Source organism: Bubalus bubalis, chromosome 5, assembly GCF_019923935.1.
Source record: "Bubalus bubalis isolate 160015118507 breed Murrah chromosome 5, NDDB_SH_1, whole genome shotgun sequence".
Classification (NCBI taxonomy): Eukaryota; Metazoa; Chordata; class Mammalia; order Artiodactyla; family Bovidae; genus Bubalus; species Bubalus bubalis.
The window spans coordinates 53849503-53866921 of NC_059161.1; the positions used below are offsets into that span (position 1 = coordinate 53849503).

Here is a 17419-nt window from a genome sequence, read left to right on the forward strand (position 1 = left end):
AAATGTATGTTAGCTGTAGGTTTTTTTAAAAGGTGTTCTTTATCAGATTGAGAAAGCTTCCTAATATTCCTAGTTTGCTGAAAGTTTTCATCGTGAATAGGTATAACATTTGTCAAATGCTTTTTATGTGGATATTTAAGGGTTTTATTATTGGCTTTCTCCCTTTATTCTATGAATCTGGTGAATTTTATTGATTTTTGAGTGGTAAACCAATCTTGCATTCCTGCCACAAACCTTACTTGGTCCTAAAACATTATCTTTGTAATATATTTGAAAACTCTATTTGCTAATCTTTTTCTGTAGATGTTTATATCTGTATTCACATTGATCTGAATTTTTTCTTTCTTTTTTGCTCTTTGTTAGATTTTGGTATGAGTTCTAGCAGAATACTTATCTCACCTCTTCAGACTTTTGTTATAGTGGTCTTATAATATTAGTTGGAAAGTGTGTGGTTTTTTTGGTCTCTAGTTTATGTTTGTATAATGTTACTGTTATTTTGTTCTGGAACATTTCTTAGAATTCATCCAGGATTCATCTGGGCCTGGAGTCTTTTTTGTGGATAGGAGTTTGATAACATTTAATTTTGGTAGACATAGGTCTCGTCCCCCTTTTTTTTCCTTACATCAGCATTGGTAAATTGTACTTTTAAAAAAATTTGTTCATTTCACCTATTTTGGCATTTTGGCATTGAAAATTTGTGGCATTTATTGACATAAAACTTTTCCAGATACTCTTTTGTTTTCCTTTTAATAACTGTAGGATCTATGGATGATAACTCCTTTTCGTTCTTTATAGCTGCTCTTTTTTTATTTGGCTTTACCATAGTTCTTATAATTAGTTTCACATTTGTGGGCTTATAATTGTTTCCATTTTTGCACTATTGTATATGTAATAAATAATCCTTTAGTATATATATCTTTGTACAGATTTCTTTTTTATGTTGAAGTCCTGAAGTGGTATTTCTAGGATCAAAAAGATTTATATTTTTGAAATTTCTGGTACATATGCAGTTGCCATCCAAAAAACTTGCCTTTGGTTTATATTCCCAACAGTTTTGTATAAAGAGTGCATTTCTCAACATGCTTGCAGTTCTGGTTATATTTATTATTTAATCTTTGCCAGTTTTATAGGCAAAAAGTTGATTGTGTTATTTTCACTCATAATATTTTGATAACTAGTTTTGTGTTTCCTTTGTGAATTGCTTATTTATGGATTTTGTTTTTCATTTGAGGTCTATTTGAACTTTCCTTATTGTCAGAGCTCTTTGTGTAAAATAATCTCTTTTTATATGTATTACAAATGCTTGTCACAGTTTGCCATTTGCATTTTATTTTTGTTTATAGTGTTTAATTGAAAAATTATACATCTTTACCTAGTCATATCTTTCAATCTGTTCTTTTATGATTTATGCTAATGCACTTAGACCTCTATCACAAGAGTATGTAGAATAATTACCTATACTTTTTTCTTATATCTGTGGTATTTCATTTAACTCTTGATAATTTTGTAGAGCATGAATTGTAGGGTAAAACAATTTTTTTAAAGCTTTTATTTAATCCTCTGATAAGCCAGTGTGTTTGTGCTCAGTCATGTCTGACTCTTTGCAACCCCATGGACTGTAGCCCACCGGGCTTCTCTGTCCATGGGATTTCCCAGGCAAGAATACTGGAATGGGTTGCCATGCCCTCCTCCAGGGGATCTTCCCAAGCCAGGAGTCAAACCTGTGTCTCTTGTACGTCCTGCATTGGCAGGCAGATTCTTTACCACTGTGCCATCTGGAAATCCGATAAGCCAGTGAGAGATAGACATCATTTATAATCTCCATTTTATAGATAAGGAAGCTGAGGCTCAGGTTACAAAGCTAGTATCTGGTGAAGATGGATTTTTTTTTTTTAAGCTGTATTTTGAATCCACACTTCTCTGATTCCAAAGCCTGGATTCTTTACCACCATAGTATTTTGCCTCAGTTTATTTTCTTGTTTTGAGTAGTATTTTTTTTTAGGATGTGGGAGAAAATCATTTACATTTCTTTTCTTCTTTTTACTGAGGTATACTGAAAGCTATTCTGATGCCTCAAGTATGGAAGATTACCCAGACCCACAGGTAAGCAAGATATTTAATGAACCAACTTTGATTTTTAGAAAATCATTTTGAATCCTTCTCAGGAAAGACCAGTAAGGAATAGAGTTAGAGACTTTGAACATCTTCATTAGTAAATAATTGAATATTTCTGTGTGGAGCATTGAACTCATGGATTGGCCATCCTTCCAGTATTTGTGTGTATAGCCTGTTACACAGGGAAAAAGAAGGGAAGAGAATGGCCAGAAAAGTCATGATGATATCGTTATATTTGATCTAGTTGAATTGATAGGATAATAATTGCCTACCAGCTCATTTTCATACTTCGATGTTTTAGAAACAACCTTTCTTATTTGGTTTTGTTTGCCAATTATAAATTTGTACATTAACCTGGAATGGAGGGGGTACATCTTTTTGAATAGTAAATGTTTGTGAAGTATTGTATTGTGAGCACATGTATTTTCTGACTGTAATTGTTTTGGGAAAAGGTATTGAGAAGAAAATATAGAAAACTTAATACATGTAATCAAATTTTCATGAGTGCCTATTGAGTAATTTATGCTAAAATCATGTTTCCACCAGTCAGCAAATCATATGAACAGTTCGCTGCTCTCCTTGTATCGGAAAGGAAATCCTGATTCTGTTTCAAGTACTCCTGAGATGGAACAAAAAGAATCCATTACTTCATCACCACGGATAACTTCCAGAACAGGCTCCATTCCTTCAAAGGCCCCTGCCGGAGGTTCTGAAGGAGGATGGTTTATTGACAAAACCCCGGGTAGAAAGAAGGACAGTTTTTTCTCGGATCTATCAGATGAGAAGTGTAATGATAAGAAGCCGATCTCTGAGATAGAGGTATTTTTTATGCTGGCATTTTAGCCTCTTGTAGTTGGAATACATTACACCCTTTTCATTGAATGTAATACCATGTAGATTCTTGTGTTTTGTAAAAGGCTTAGGAACTTGAGATAGAATTTGCTCACTTCCCACTATGGTCATCATTTTCGTCCTGGTCCAAGCTTCTACTCTTTCTTCCCTTAACTTTTGAAATAACCTTCAGTTGCTTCTGTGTTTGATCCCCTAGTTTATTCTACACACAGAGATCATTTTTTTACAAGTTAAGTCTGATGATTGTCCTTCTTTTATTAAAAACCCTCCAGTGGCTTCATTCAGTCTTCAGTCAGAGATCTTGCAGTTGGCAGCCCTGCCTGACTTGGCTCCATGCTGTCTGTTTAATCTTATCTCCTGCTCCCCTCCTCTCCCACCTCCAAGTTTGGCCTCAGCCACAACTGAGCTTCTTGCTGTTTCTGAATAAGCTGACCCTTCTCTCATTTGGGACAGTCACACTTGTACTTTCTGTTTGGAACATCTTTCCCGAGATTCCTGTGGCTTACTCTATCATTTCTTTTAATTTTTATATTGATTCTTATTCTTGGCTACACCGTGCAGCATGTGGGATCTTAGTTCCCCCATCAGGGATCAATCAAACGGTGCTCCTTTGTTGGGAGTTCGGAGTCTTCACTACTGGACCACCAGGGAAGTCCCACCATCATTTCTTCACATCTTGTTTCACTTGTGATCTTTCCGGAGGCCTTCCCAGACATGTAAAATAGCGCATCATTGGATATTCTGTTTCCTAACCCTACTTTTTTCAAGTAATTAAAAAAATCACTATATTTTAAGTATTTAAAATGACTGTTTGTATAATTGTTTTTGGGTTGTTGTATAAGAATGGCAACTCCAAGAGAGGAGGGGCTTTGTTTAATAATGTGTCCCTGGCTAAAATATGTCTAGCATGAAGTTGTTAGTTTGTGAATTAGTGCCTGATAAACTTCCCAAGTTGTTTTTATTAGTGAAAGTTAAGGAGTAACTACTACCTTTGGTGTGCATCACAGAAAATTGATGATTGTAGACAGAAGGGAGGGTAGCTGCTAAAATATCTGTGTGGTTTATTTTCAGTTTAGGATGATACTTTGAGGGATCCAACATAAATAGATATACTATGAAAATGGATAAAATAAATAGATACTTAAAATAATTTTCTTTTAATTAATTAAAAAAATATTTATTTAGCTGCTCTGGGTCTTAGTTGCAGCATGCAAATTCTTAGTTGTGGCATGTGGGATCTAGTTTTCTGATCAGGGATCAAACCCAAGCCTCCTGTGTTGGGAGCAAGGAGTCTCAGCTACTGGATGACCACGGAAGTCCCTTTTTTTATCTTTTTAAATTGGAATATGCCATATATAAAAAAAGTAAAGCTTGATGGACTGTTGCAGAGTGAGCACATCGGACATCATTCTTACTTGATTCTTTTAATGCCTGGCAGAGAGGGGGTTTCAGGTACTCTGTCTCCCAGTAGAGTGGCTGCTTGTGCTCCGGGTCTCGCTGTCTGGTATGGGAAATGTTAGCTGCCTGTGTCTGTTGAGCTGCTGAAATGGGGCTAGTGCTAATGAGGAATTGAATTTTTAATTTAAATGTAAAAACTATCAGTCAGTTTAGTTACTAGGAAACTTCTACGTATATTTTAAATAACTTGGGTATGTGAATATACTTTTTCAGCTATAGATTTTATAAAATATAAACACATCAAGTGTTTCTCGTGAAAATTTTTTGTCTGAATTAAGATGTGCAGTAGATATAAAGTATCCACTGGACTTTGACAGCTTATTGTAAAAACAGTGTAAAACATTTTATTAATAATTCTTAAACTGACTATATGTTGATACTGTTTTGAATATATTTGGTTAAATAAAATAGATTATTATTTTCTTAAAAAATACTTTCACTTATTTTTTCCCTTTTTAAATGTGGCTACTAGAATATTTGGGCTTCCCTGGTGGTGCAGTGGTTAAGAATATGCCTGCCAATTCAGGAGACACAGGTTCAATCCCTTGGTCGGGAAGATCCCCTGGAGTAGGAAATGACAACACACTCCAGTATTCTTGCCTAGGAAATCCCATGGACAGAGGGGCCTGGTGGGCTATAGCCCACAGGGTCATAAAAGCGTCAGACATGACTTAGCAACTAAACAATGACAGCTAGAATATTTAAAATCCCATATGTGGGTGGTATTATGTTTCTCTTGGGTGATGCCATTCTAAGTGGTTTTCAAGCACCAAGCTCTTTGATTTGGCGAAGCCTCTCCCCTCTGCTTTTGAATTATTAATAGGCCTTTTCCAAATCTGTTTACTTTGTCTTTAAAGAACATTATTATTGTTGGCAAGGTCAAGGACAAAGCTTGACTTTTATGTTGAATTATATGGCTGTCAGAGCAGCTTTCTAGTCATACTTAATTTAGTGATTGATTAGACATCAGATGAGTACCAACTACGTAAAAGGCTCAGTGAGAAATAAAAGATGAATGCTATTATCTTAACTCCAGAAGCACACAACTCAGTGAGGAAGAAATAACATAGACAGGTGAGCCACTCATTTACAAGCAGATTGTATAGGCTCTACCACAGTTGCAAATTCAGTGTTCTGAGAGTGTGAAGAAGAGATTAATTCTATCTAGAAGATTCTGGAAAGGAGGTTTTTCAGGTTTTAGGAAGTAAACTGAGCAATAAGGTTGTGGAAAAGGACATCCCCAGCAGAGGTCACCCTTAAGCTAAAATGTTGGGAATAGCTAATGGGTGAAAGTACCAGGGTTGAAATGTATTTTTATTTATTTATTTTTTTAGTAATGCCTCCCCCCCCCCTTTTAAATGGCCTAGTTCCAAGCATGACACATTTAATTTTTTTCCCCCAGAATTCAAAAGATTCTTCTCTTCTGGAGAGTAACAAAAAAAGAAAAGGCAAGCTAAACAGCAAAGGAGGCAAAAAGAAGAAAGAAGATCTTCAGGAAGTAGATGGGGAAATAGAAGCTGTCCTGCAGAAGAAAGGTGGGATGGAAGTCTTGTGGGTGGCGGCGGCTGTGTTTGCTTTGAGCGAGACATTGTGATTCCAAGCTCTTTGGCCTGGGGAACCTCCTATGTGTGGAGACATTTACTAGAAAATATTTCAGTGTCTAATGGACCTTTGTTTATGTAAAGATTATTCAGTATAGTTCTGAGTCGCTACTGAATCACTAATCTTTTCACCTCCTCCTTTTTTGTTTACCAGCTAAAGCCAAGGGGCTAGAATTACAGATCTCCAGTGTGAAGTTCGAAGACGTCGGTGGCAATGATACAACATTAAAAGTTAGTTCAGATTCAGAATTTCTACCTCAAATGGGTAGATTACCAATCAAATAAGGCCTTCAAATAAGGTATTCAATAAGGTATTCAAATAACGCCTTCCTCTTTGTATCTAATAGGAACTGAGTCTAGAAAAGGAGGCCAGGAAGGTGAGAAGGGCAAGCCTGACTTGTCCCCTTCAGGGTCATGAGGGATACAAGAAACATATCTTCAGTTTTCTCACCATTTTAGCTACAGTGTGCATAAGATACTTGCTTTATCAGGAGTAGCACTTTAACAGTTGTAATGGTTAGTTTTTTTGTGTTTACTCTGTTTCAGTTACTATGCTAGTTACTATTCATTCTTTCTGCAAGGTAGGTATTATTACCCTTTGGAAATGGAAGCTCACAGAGGGGTTATTGCTAATTCCTCATGACAGTTACCAGAACAGGATTCAAACTCAGGTGTAAGTCTAAAACCTGTCTACTGCATGTTGTTGCTCCAAAGAATAGGTCCTTTCATTCCACATTGATTCATTCCCTTTGGGGCTGTGAAGGACATTGTTCCTGTTTATTCCTACAGGAGGTCTGCAAGATGCTCATACACATGCGTCACCCAGAGGTGTACCACCACCTGGGCGTCATACCCCCACGTGGAGTTCTTCTTCATGGACCACCAGGCTGTGGGAAGACATTACTTGCACATGCCATTGCTGGGGTGAGGTTTACTGACGTTTGTTTGCTTTTGTTCTTTTGTTGTTACTTGTTTTTCTTTTTTCTCATTGGTCAACTCGAACCAGACTTGGCGTATTTTCAGGAGGACTGATCCCTTCATTCTTTTCATGCTGCTCTTTGTGAGATGGTTTTTTTTTTTTTTTAATGTATCCAATTATATGGCAAGGGTCGGGTGGGAAGCCAAATAATATACTTATGAACAACCCATTTTTTTAACCCATAGTTCTTGTTTTAGTTTTAGTTCCTACCCATTGTTTTAGTTCTTGTTTTTAGTCCCTGTTCTTTCCCTTTAAGCTAGTGGTTTTCAAGAGCAATAAAATTAAACTGGAGGATCATATTTTACATAAAGCCAAATTTATTCAGAATTTGCATCCAGAGTCATGTTTTTATCCTTTTTAGTGTAAAAATGTCCTTTCTTAAATGGTGATAATAGATACTCAGTTGGCAAAATAAAAAGTTAGCAATTTTCATTGTAGCCCCATCAGGTTTCTCGGAAACTGTAAAATGCAAAATGTCCCAGTAAGTTTAGTTTGAAGAGGAGCACACTGTCAGTCATTAATAGATCGTGTGCTTTGAAAGAAAATTGTTTTTCTAGGAGAAATTGATAGATGTGCCTCTTTTATTCATTTGTTAAATAAACCTTTTGTGTGACTATTGCATGCCATACATTGAGACATAGTGATAAGTACAAGAAACTCAGTTTTTATCTATAAGGGGTTTTTCGATCTAATACGCGAGACACATTAAACTGTCTTTCACACAAATAAATGTTGCTTCATGGTTACATTTACACTGAGTGGGAGACAAGAAGTGCAGAATGCTATGTGGTATGTTGTTGGTATGTTGCTTTTACCCACGTTAAGAATTAGGGTTAAAGAGAATATCATTGAGGAAGTGAAATTTCAAGATAGTCAGAAGAATAGTAGGGTTTAGGATGGGTTGTTGCCAGTTATATTGGTGGGACAGTGGTAGTTTCTCTTCTTTTAAGAATCTGCCTCCTCTGACTTGTTACTGGCTATTTCTCTGGGTTTCTTTGGTGGAGAAAAATGCCAGTAGGGTGTGTGGGAAATGACTGTGTCACAACTCCCTGCTGTTTCATATCCAGCAGATAAATAACAGAGATTTGTTTCGGCTCAGCTCTAAGTAAGGGCAAATATATTTCTTAAGATTCAAGACCCTTTATTCAGAAGAGATAATAACAGTTTTATGATATCTGTAAAGTAAAAATAAGTAGAAAGTATCTAGTCAATGTGTTTGGATATAATTTCAGATTTTTAAGTAATGTTTTTCATTGGAACAGTACAAAAAGAATACGACGTTCCTCAGAAAATTGGTCATTTAAAAAATGTAATTTTGAGAGAGGGACTGAGTAAAGAAAAAGTAGGTAAGTGAAACTTTGAAAATTTAGTCATTTTTTAATATATTTGTGCATAGGAACTTGATCTTCCAATTCTCAAAGTAGCTGCTACAGAGATTGTATCTGGAGTGTCTGGAGAATCCGAACAGAAGCTAAGAGAACTATTTGAACAAGCTGTGGTGAGTCAGCTAATGACTGTAATGTCAGGTTGTCAGATCGTATGAGGCTATATGGAAATTCTTGTTTTCTTTAAGGTTGGTATTTGTTAACATGTTCACTGGCTATTCTTTTCTAAACGTAGTAATTTGTTCCTCATGATGGCTAAATGTTTAAAGTAGATTAATTGATAGATTGTTGGGTAAAATAATCTGTTTAATCTGAAAATAACATAATTGGTGAGAAGTTCTGACTGTCATACCTGTAGCGATATGCTAAAAATAGGTTATCCTTGTGATATATTTTTTTTTATTCTGATTATAACTCATTAAAATTTGGCTGCTTAAGAACTTCTGAGGAAGATGACATTTGTATTCCATTGAAGTTTTATCTTCAGTATAGTGTTATGGTTAAATGTACTTTCAAGTTAGAAACAGAGGTTCAAATCCTTAGGCCACTGCATACTAATTGTGTAATCTTGGGCAAGAGATTTAACCACTCTTAACCCTGTGTTTCCTTACTAGCAAATAATACTGATCAAATCTCATGGGGTTGTTGATTGTATTAAAGGGTTTATGTAAATTTTTAATGTAGTGTCTAACACATAGCAAAAGCCATGTAAATACTGGCTATGACATCATGCTCATTTGACCAGTCACTGGTCATCACTGTGGTTAAGAAGTTAAAAATACTGATAAGTTTAATTTTACATTGTCATCATATGCATCCCAAATACATTGGGACTGGTGACTATGGCCAGTGCATCTGAAATGCCAAGCTGAGAAGATAAAGTATATTTTACCAGAACTTGAAAATGTTTTTTTTAAATAGTAAGAAAGTAGCAAAATTTGTTACCTAGTCCAAGCTCTGTATTGCTTGCTGTGGCAGGTCAATAAATTGTTAACAAGTAGTTGGGGCTGCTGCTGCTGCTAAGTCGCTTCAGTCGTGTCCGACTCTGTGCGACCCCGTAGACAGCAGCCCACCAGGCTCCCCGTCCCTGGGATTCTCCAGGCAAGAACACTGGAGTGGGTTGCCATTTCCTTCTCCAGTGCATGAAAGTGAAAAGTGAAAGTGAAGTCACTCAGTCGTGTCTGACTCTTTAGCGACCCCATGGATTTCAGCCCACCAGGCTCCTCTGTCCATGGGGTTTTCCAGGCAAGAGTACTGGAGTGGGGTGCCATTGCCTTCTCTGGAAGATAGACTGCTGCTGCTGCTAAGTCGCTTCAGTCGTGTCCGACTCTGTGCGACCCCATAGACGGCAGCCCACTAGGCTCCCCCGTCCCTGGGCTTCTCCAGACAAGAACACTGGAATGGGTTACCATTTCCTTCTCCAATGCATGAAAGTGAAAAGTGAAAGTGAAGTCGCTCAGTTGTGTCCGACTCCTAGCGACCCCATGGACTGCAGCCCACCAGGCTCCTCCATGCATGGGATTTTCCAGGCAAGAGTACTGGAGTGGGGTGCCATTGCCTTCTCCGGAAGATAGACTGGTGTCCCCCAAACCATCCTCCCTGGGTTAGAATATAGGTTTTTTTAATTCCAAAAAGGAGAAGGGCTAAAGTCCTTGTTCCAGTCAGACTCCAGAGGGAATGTGTTCATTTCTTCCTTCCTGTAGTCATTCACAGGTGGGCCTGATCAGGATGTTTCCTGTGAGCTAAACATAGACTGGCATTAGAAAAGCTGTGGGCACGTACAGAAGATGCAGTGGAGGGTGGGAAGGATACTATGCAGAGCACAGCTACGTTCTTTAAGGTGTTACCTGTTTTCCAAAATGAGCTTGATTTGTTTGTTAACTGGTGTACAACAGAAAGACAGGTAACCACATTTGTGTTTATGGTGAACACAATGATGAATGAGAATAAAAGAGACAAAGGGAAAAATTAGTTATTAGTTCTGTGTTTATCTAGCTCTGAACCAGTGCTATGCTGGTACGATGCATAACAGCCGATACTTAATAAACATATGGTCTAGTACCCTTCTTTTCCAGTCTCCCCATTTCCTGGTGAAAGTCAGTACAATAAGATATGTGTAAACTGCTTTCTTTAGGGTAGTTCTTTTGGTGAATGGTCTCTGAACTTTAAGATCGAAAAAAACATACATACTTAACCACACCAGTATAGGGAATACATTTACATTTATGATTTTTTTTCTTATTTCTAGTCAAGTGCACCATGTATCCTCTTTATTGATGAAATTGATGCTATTACCCCCAAAAGAGAAATTGCTTCAAAAGATATGGAGCGAAGAATTGTAGCCCAGCTCCTAACCTGCATGGACGGTGAGTTTGAAACAGTGAATTCACTTTAAGATAATGTTTTTTTTTAAATATTGTAAGATGTGAAGATATGAAATATTTAAGTAGCATAAAACTTAGAGTACAAAGCAGAAATCCTTTTCTTTTCATAAAAAATTGTATCATTAATTTTTGGAGTATATCTTATTATTTATTTTTAACACATTTACACACACATATAAATACACTAAAATCTTGTGTTGCTTTTTCCAATACTGTGCACCGTGCACACTATTCTATACTCTTTGTATCTTAATAATATCTTGGAAATGTTGCCATTTAAAAAAAAATTTCATTTTTAATTGATGATTGGTTTACAACATTGGTTTGATTTCTGTCATACATCATCATGAATTAACCATAGGTGTACATATGTCCCCTCCCTCCTACCTTCTGCCCAAATGTTGCCATTTTAATCCATTTATATCTACCTCTTTTTAATTGCTGCTTGATATCCTTTAGAATAAATTCATTATATTGTACTTAAATATTTCCATTTTGATGGATATTCAAGTTTTGATTTTTGCTTTACAGTGAACTGTAAAGGATATCCTTAAATGGGCCTTTTTGGTACACATAAATTTTTCTAAGATGAAATAATGGTTAAAGATTACACATTTAAAATTGTTATAAGAAATGGCAAATTGCTTTCCAAAAAGACTTTTCCATTTACATCTTTACCAGTACTATTCGAGAGTCACCCTTCCTCCAGATTTTTCACAACACTAAATTGTTTTAGCTTATGACACTCTTGAGGGATGAAAAGTGGTATGTTTGTTGTTACTTGCATTTCCCTGATTACTATTGATGTAGATCATCTTTCCATAGTTTTTGGCTTTTCATATTCTTTCCAAAATCCCTTTTTTTATCTTTTTCCCATTGATTGAATTTTTAAAAATTTGAGTGAATACTATATTTTAATATATTATAGAAACAAATCCTTTGTTAAATATAGTACAATTCCTTCCTATCTGTAACTTGTTTTTCAGTTTTGTTTAATGGTTTTTGGATACAAATTTGGAAGAAAGAAATCAGCACAAGTAGAACTTCTGGAACTAGATCTTACCTGCTGGAAAATAGCATATGTTTTGTGTACATAATAAAATTTGAAATAGTATGTAATTTGCATTTCTTGTGATGGTAGGTTGTAGGTTGTTTATTCTGCTGTTTTATTCTTATGTAAAATTTTCTTGCAATGTCTTAAGGCCTATGTTCTGAATTGCCATCTTTTTAAATTTATTTTTTAATTGAAGGATAATTGCTTTACAGAATTTTGTTGTTTTCTGTCAGACCTCAATGAATTACCACAGTTTATTGAAGCTAATATGTTATCATAAGATGCACCATCATTTTATGTACATCTGAGAAGGAAAAAGACATAACACCAATCAGAATATGACATAATGCTTATTACATTGATAGTATAAGCATTCTGATTTCAGAGATATTAAAATGTGGGAAAATGACTAAGTATAGGGATTAAGCAGACTGCTTATTACTAGAACATTACTGAAAGCTCTGTTAGTTGAGGTTTTTGGTGTGTCTCTGTGTGTGTTTTAAGGTTTCCTTTTTTAAAACAGAATAGGGAAAACAGTAAACAATTCAGTTTACATAGTCAGCCTGTTACTGAACTGAACTTGGATCCAGTTGCATGACGCCCAGCAAAAGCCAATTTACTGACGCTGGGTTGTGGTGAAAGAAAGTATGGTGTTTATTGCACGGTACCAGGCAAGAAGAGTAGGTAGCAAATGCTTGAAAGACCCAAATCCCTGATGCAGTCAGGCAAGGGTTTTTAAAGGCAGCGTTAGAGGTGAGGGTTTCAGGGTGCATGAAATCAGCTCTTGGGACATTTTTCTGATTGGTTGGTGGCATGGTGATATTTCGGGAATCTTAATCATCAGCCAGTCTGGGGTCTCTCTGCTTGTGGTCGGCATGTAGTCACTGTGCTCCACTGGGTAGAGGGTCTTACTTTCTATAGAACAACTCAAAGATCCCTACAGATTGTTATCTATATATCCCTTCCTGTGACTCCCTGGTTCTAATTATTAGCTGCTTGAGTTCACTTTTTAGAACTCTGGGAGGACCAGACAAGAAGCAGAGGACATGGAGGGGCTTGTACCCAGGAGAGCCCAGCAGGATCTTGCTTGGTCTCAGCCCTCCCTTTTCTTTGAAACTTCTCAGTGCTGAGGGGGAACAAGAGTGAGACAAAACAGGAAATAAAGTGTTGGATAGAGGTGTCAATCATAAATTCTGCAGAGGAACTTTATTTTGGGGGGCTTGTTTCTTTCTCCCCAAATAACCTGTGACTTGTAGTCATTTTTCTTCCTACAGTTTGAGAATTTTGTAAAAACATGATTAATTCAGAGTTTATAAATCTGAAATTGTAGTAATTTTAATAACTAATTTTAATAACAAAACTCAGATGTAATTCTAATTACTAAGACCTGTGAAGGATGTTAAAAATACCATTTGTTTATGAGAAAACTGATACACAGCTGAAGGCCAGATGCAAACTGAGTCATTGGCAAAGTATCAGCTAGAATCCAGATATTTATTTACACATACAATTAATGACCTACCCACGAATGCTTTATTTATGAGAGCTGTTACCCAAGAAACGTGTTAACTAGTTTTTTTTATTAACTCTGTAAAAAGAACTGAAGCTTTCATTTTTTTAAATACTCAGAAATTCATTCTTTTGGCTAATGTAACTTCAGTTTAAAAGATCAAGTCCTCTAGAAGAGGGAGAAAAGGAATGAAGTTTGTCTTATAGTGGATGGCCAATCCTAGCTGAGGTCTGATTTTTATCTTTCTAGAAGCTTTTGAAGCAACCTTTATGTTGCTAAGTATTGATTTCCTGGGGAAGGATTTTTTTCATTACTGAAGATTTAACAGATTTCCATGATTGTTCTTTTTGAATTCTGTTACTAACCCTTGCTGTGTTCAGAGCTCATCACCAAGACTGTATTGTCTGAGCAACATGAACTAGCAAAAGGAAGCTGACTGCTGCCCTTGGTCATGTTTCTAGCTGTGAGAATGAAAGCAGCCCTGAGTTAGCAGGGGGACAGCTTTGGCTCTGTGCCTGCATTAGTGCAGGGAGGGTTCAGTTATGAGAACATCTTTCTGTGACTGCAAGCATGTAACTCATGGTGCTACCTCAATTACGGGGTGTCGCCTTGTTACCTATGAAATATAGGTCTCTTTGTTCACGGATCTCCTTTTGTAGCATATGAGTCTCCTTTTTTTAGCTAATTCCCTTTTTTCAGTTTTCAAAAAGTGTTACAGAGCTTTCCTCTCTCACTTAAAGATATACCTTATGCATATTTTCTTTATTCAAAGAGTAATTACTTCTTTATTCAAAGAGTAATTACTGCCAACTAAATGCTTCTAATTTGGTTTTGTTTTGTAACCCCACCCATGTAATTGTCTCTCTGCCTCTGCCATTCACTGAAACTAATCCCAGAAAGGTCATTGACAATTCCCACTGGCCACATCTTTGGGCGTGCTTTTAGCCCTCACCCCTCTGAACCCACCTCTTAAAGTTAACTGGTGGACGGGACTCTACCGAGAGTAGTGCTGGCCCAGGGCAAGCACCCAGTGAGTGTTAGCAGTGGGTCTGGGAGCATCTGATACTGTGGTTACCTTGTCCTTACAGGTGTCAGCATACTTGACTTGAGTAACACATTGTCCTTCTCCTGTTCTCTGATAGCTCTCTAGCACTTTCTCTTACTTGCCTCCTTTTCCCCATCCTTTAAAGAAAGATATTCCATAAGGTTTTACACTTGATCTTCTTTTCTTCTTGCCCTCTCCCTACTTCCAACTATCTCCTGTTCAGCTCATCTTTGGAAAACTTTCAAATTACATCTCTAACCTTCATTTCTGATAAACTTCCAACCCATGTTCACCGCTGCCTGCTAGATACTTGCAGGTAAGTGTCCCACGTCCCCTCATACTCAGTAGGTCCACTGGCTTTGCCTGTGGCCCTTTCTGCTGTCTGACCCCCCTTCTGTATTCCATATTTAAGCTAACAGCTTCCAGACTGAGTTGTCTTTGTCTCTTCCTTCTCCTCCTCCTTCACATTGAATCATTTGTGTAGTGCTTTTGATTTCATCTACAACTTGGACCTTGAATTGGGGTTTTCTTTTCTATTTCCTTTGTGCCTGCCTTCACTCATCTTTTACCTGATTATTGTATTCAAATCACAGCAAACTCTTGTATTTATTCCTTTTTATTCCATTCACAATTATTATTAGAGTTATCTTTCCAAAACACACATCTTAACAGAAAAACATTTCTTGGCTTCTGTTGGCAAAAGAATGTTCTATAAACTTCCTATGACTTGACTGTTAGAGGACTTGGTTAGCCATTACCTGTGTGTGGGGCGGGGGGCGGCGTGGTTGGTGTGTAAACCTCAGTCTCTCCGCTACTCCACTCTGGTTCAGTTGTGAGAAATAATACGTGTGGAAGGCACACTTTAGGCCCTGTATTCCGTCCATGAATAAAAATCTGTGTCTAGATTAGTTGCCAGAGCAACTGGAGACTATGTTGTATTCCCCCGTCTCAGTGCCATGAGTGTGTTTGAGATACTTACTACTGTGTCTTGCCCAGACTTCCTGATGGTGAACCACTCTCCCTGTCTAAACATGGCACAGCTGTTTGTACCTCTGTGCTTTCACTCGTTCTCTTTCTTCCATGTACAATTTCATTAGCCTGTATCTCCTTGTTAATAGCCTATCCACCCTTTAAGCCTTTTTGGAATGTTACCTGCTCCCTAAGTTCTTCCTGATTCCTCAGTCTGAATTCATAATATCTTCCATTGTATCACTGCAGTGCTTTGTTTATACTTCAGTTCAGTTCAGTTGCTCAGTCGTCTCCAACTCTTTGCGACCCCGTGAATCACAGCACGCCAGGCCTGCCTGTCCATCACCAACTCCCGGAGTTCACTCAAACTCAGGTCCATCGAGTCAGTGGTGCCATCCAGCCATCTCATCCTCTGTCATCCCCTTCTTCTCCTGCCCCCAATCCCTCCCAGCATCAGGGTCTTTTCCAATGAGTCAACTCTTCACATGAGGTGGCCAAAGTATTGGAGTTTCAGCTTCAGCATCAGTCCTTCCAATGAACACCCAGGACTGATCTCCTTTAGGATGGATTGGTTGGATCTCCTTGCAGTCCAAGGGACTCTCAAGAGTCTTCTCCAACACCACAGTTCAAAAGCATCAATTCTTCAGCACTCAGCTTTCTTCACAGTCCAACTCTCACATCCATACATGACCACTGGAAAAACCATTAAGTGAAGTGAAGTCACTCAGTCGTGTCCGACTCTTTGCGACCCCATGGACTGTACCCTATCAGGCTCTTCCATCCGTGGGATTTTCCAGGCAAGAGTACTGGGGTGGATTGCCATTTCCGTCTTCAAGAAAAACCATAGCCTTGACTAAATGGACCTTGGTTGGCAAAGTGATATCTCTGCTTTTCAATATACTATCTAGGTTGGTCATAACTTTCCTTCCAAGGAGTAAGTGTCTTTTAATTTTATTGCTGCAATCACCATCTGCAGTGATTTTGGAGCCCAAAAAAGTAGTCTGACACTGTTTCCACTGTTTCCCCATCTATTTCCCAGGAAGTGATGGGACCAGATGCCATGATCTTCGTTTTCTGAATGTTGAGCTTTAAGCCCACTTTTTCACTCTCCTCTTTCACTTTCATCAAGAGGCTTTTTAGTTCCTCTTCACTTTCTGCCATAAGGCTGGTGTCATCTGCATATCTGAGGTTATTGATGTTTCTCCCAGCAGTCTTGATTCCAGCTTGTGCTTCTTCCAGCCCAGCGTTTCTCATGATGTACTCTGCATAGAAGTTAAACAAGCAGGGTGACAATATACAGCCTTGACGTACTCCTTTTCCTATTTGGAACCAGTCTGTTGTCCCATGTCCAGTTCTAACTGTTGCTTCCTGACCTGCATATATACTTACTGTGCTTCAAATAGATTGAGTTGCTTGAGGACAAAGTTTGTATTTTCCTCACATCTTTCACATATTGCTGCTACTGCTGCTAAGTCGCTTCAGTCGTGTCCGACTCTGTGCGACCCCATAGGCGGCAGCCCACCAGGCTCCCCCATCCCTGGGATTCTCCAGGCAAGAACACTGGAGTGGGTTGCCATTTCCTTCTCCAGTGCATGAAAGTGAAAAGTGAAAGTGAAGTCGCTCAGTTGTGTCCAACTCTTAGCGACCCCATGGACTGCAGCCCACCAGGCTCCTCTATGCATGGGATTTTCCAGGCAAGAATACTGGAGTGGGGTGCCATTGCCTTCTCTGTTTCACATATTAGGCATTTAATAAATGTTAGTTTTATATTCATATATATAATATATCATTGTCATTGTGTAATACTTTCTCTCTAACCACTTAATAACTTGGATAACATTATTACCCTTAGTGTCAAGTGTCTTGTTCACCACTCATCCTCTGTCTGGTTCTTACTAGATCTGAATAATGTGGCTGCTACAGCTCGGGTCCTAGTCATTGGAGCTACCAACCGACCAGACTCCTTAGACCCTGCTTTGAGACGTGCAGGAAGGTTCGACCGAGAAATATGCCTAGGTATCCCGGATGAAGCGTCCAGAGAAAGGTATACTCTTACAGAATGAAGTT

At 38.0% G+C, this 17419-nt stretch overlaps 1 protein-coding gene across 5 annotated transcripts in view; it reads left to right on the top strand.

The window, feature by feature from the left end:
• The window catches only part of NVL (nuclear VCP like), a 164036-nt gene that overhangs the window by 10794 nt on the left and 135823 nt on the right, over positions 1-17419 (top strand). For all 5 annotated transcript variants that reach the window (XM_006044915.4, XM_006044917.4, XM_006044916.4 and 2 more), the window contains 8 exons: positions 2049-2103; positions 2662-2934; positions 5828-5960; positions 6181-6257; positions 6816-6950; positions 8402-8503; positions 10639-10756; positions 17252-17396. In XM_006044915.4, coding sequence (XP_006044977.3) covers positions 2049-2103; positions 2662-2934; positions 5828-5960; positions 6181-6257; positions 6816-6950; positions 8402-8503; positions 10639-10756; positions 17252-17396 — 1038 coding nt within the window. The remainder of the gene's footprint in view (positions 1-2048; positions 2104-2661; positions 2935-5827; positions 5961-6180; positions 6258-6815; positions 6951-8401; positions 8504-10638; positions 10757-17251; positions 17397-17419) is intronic.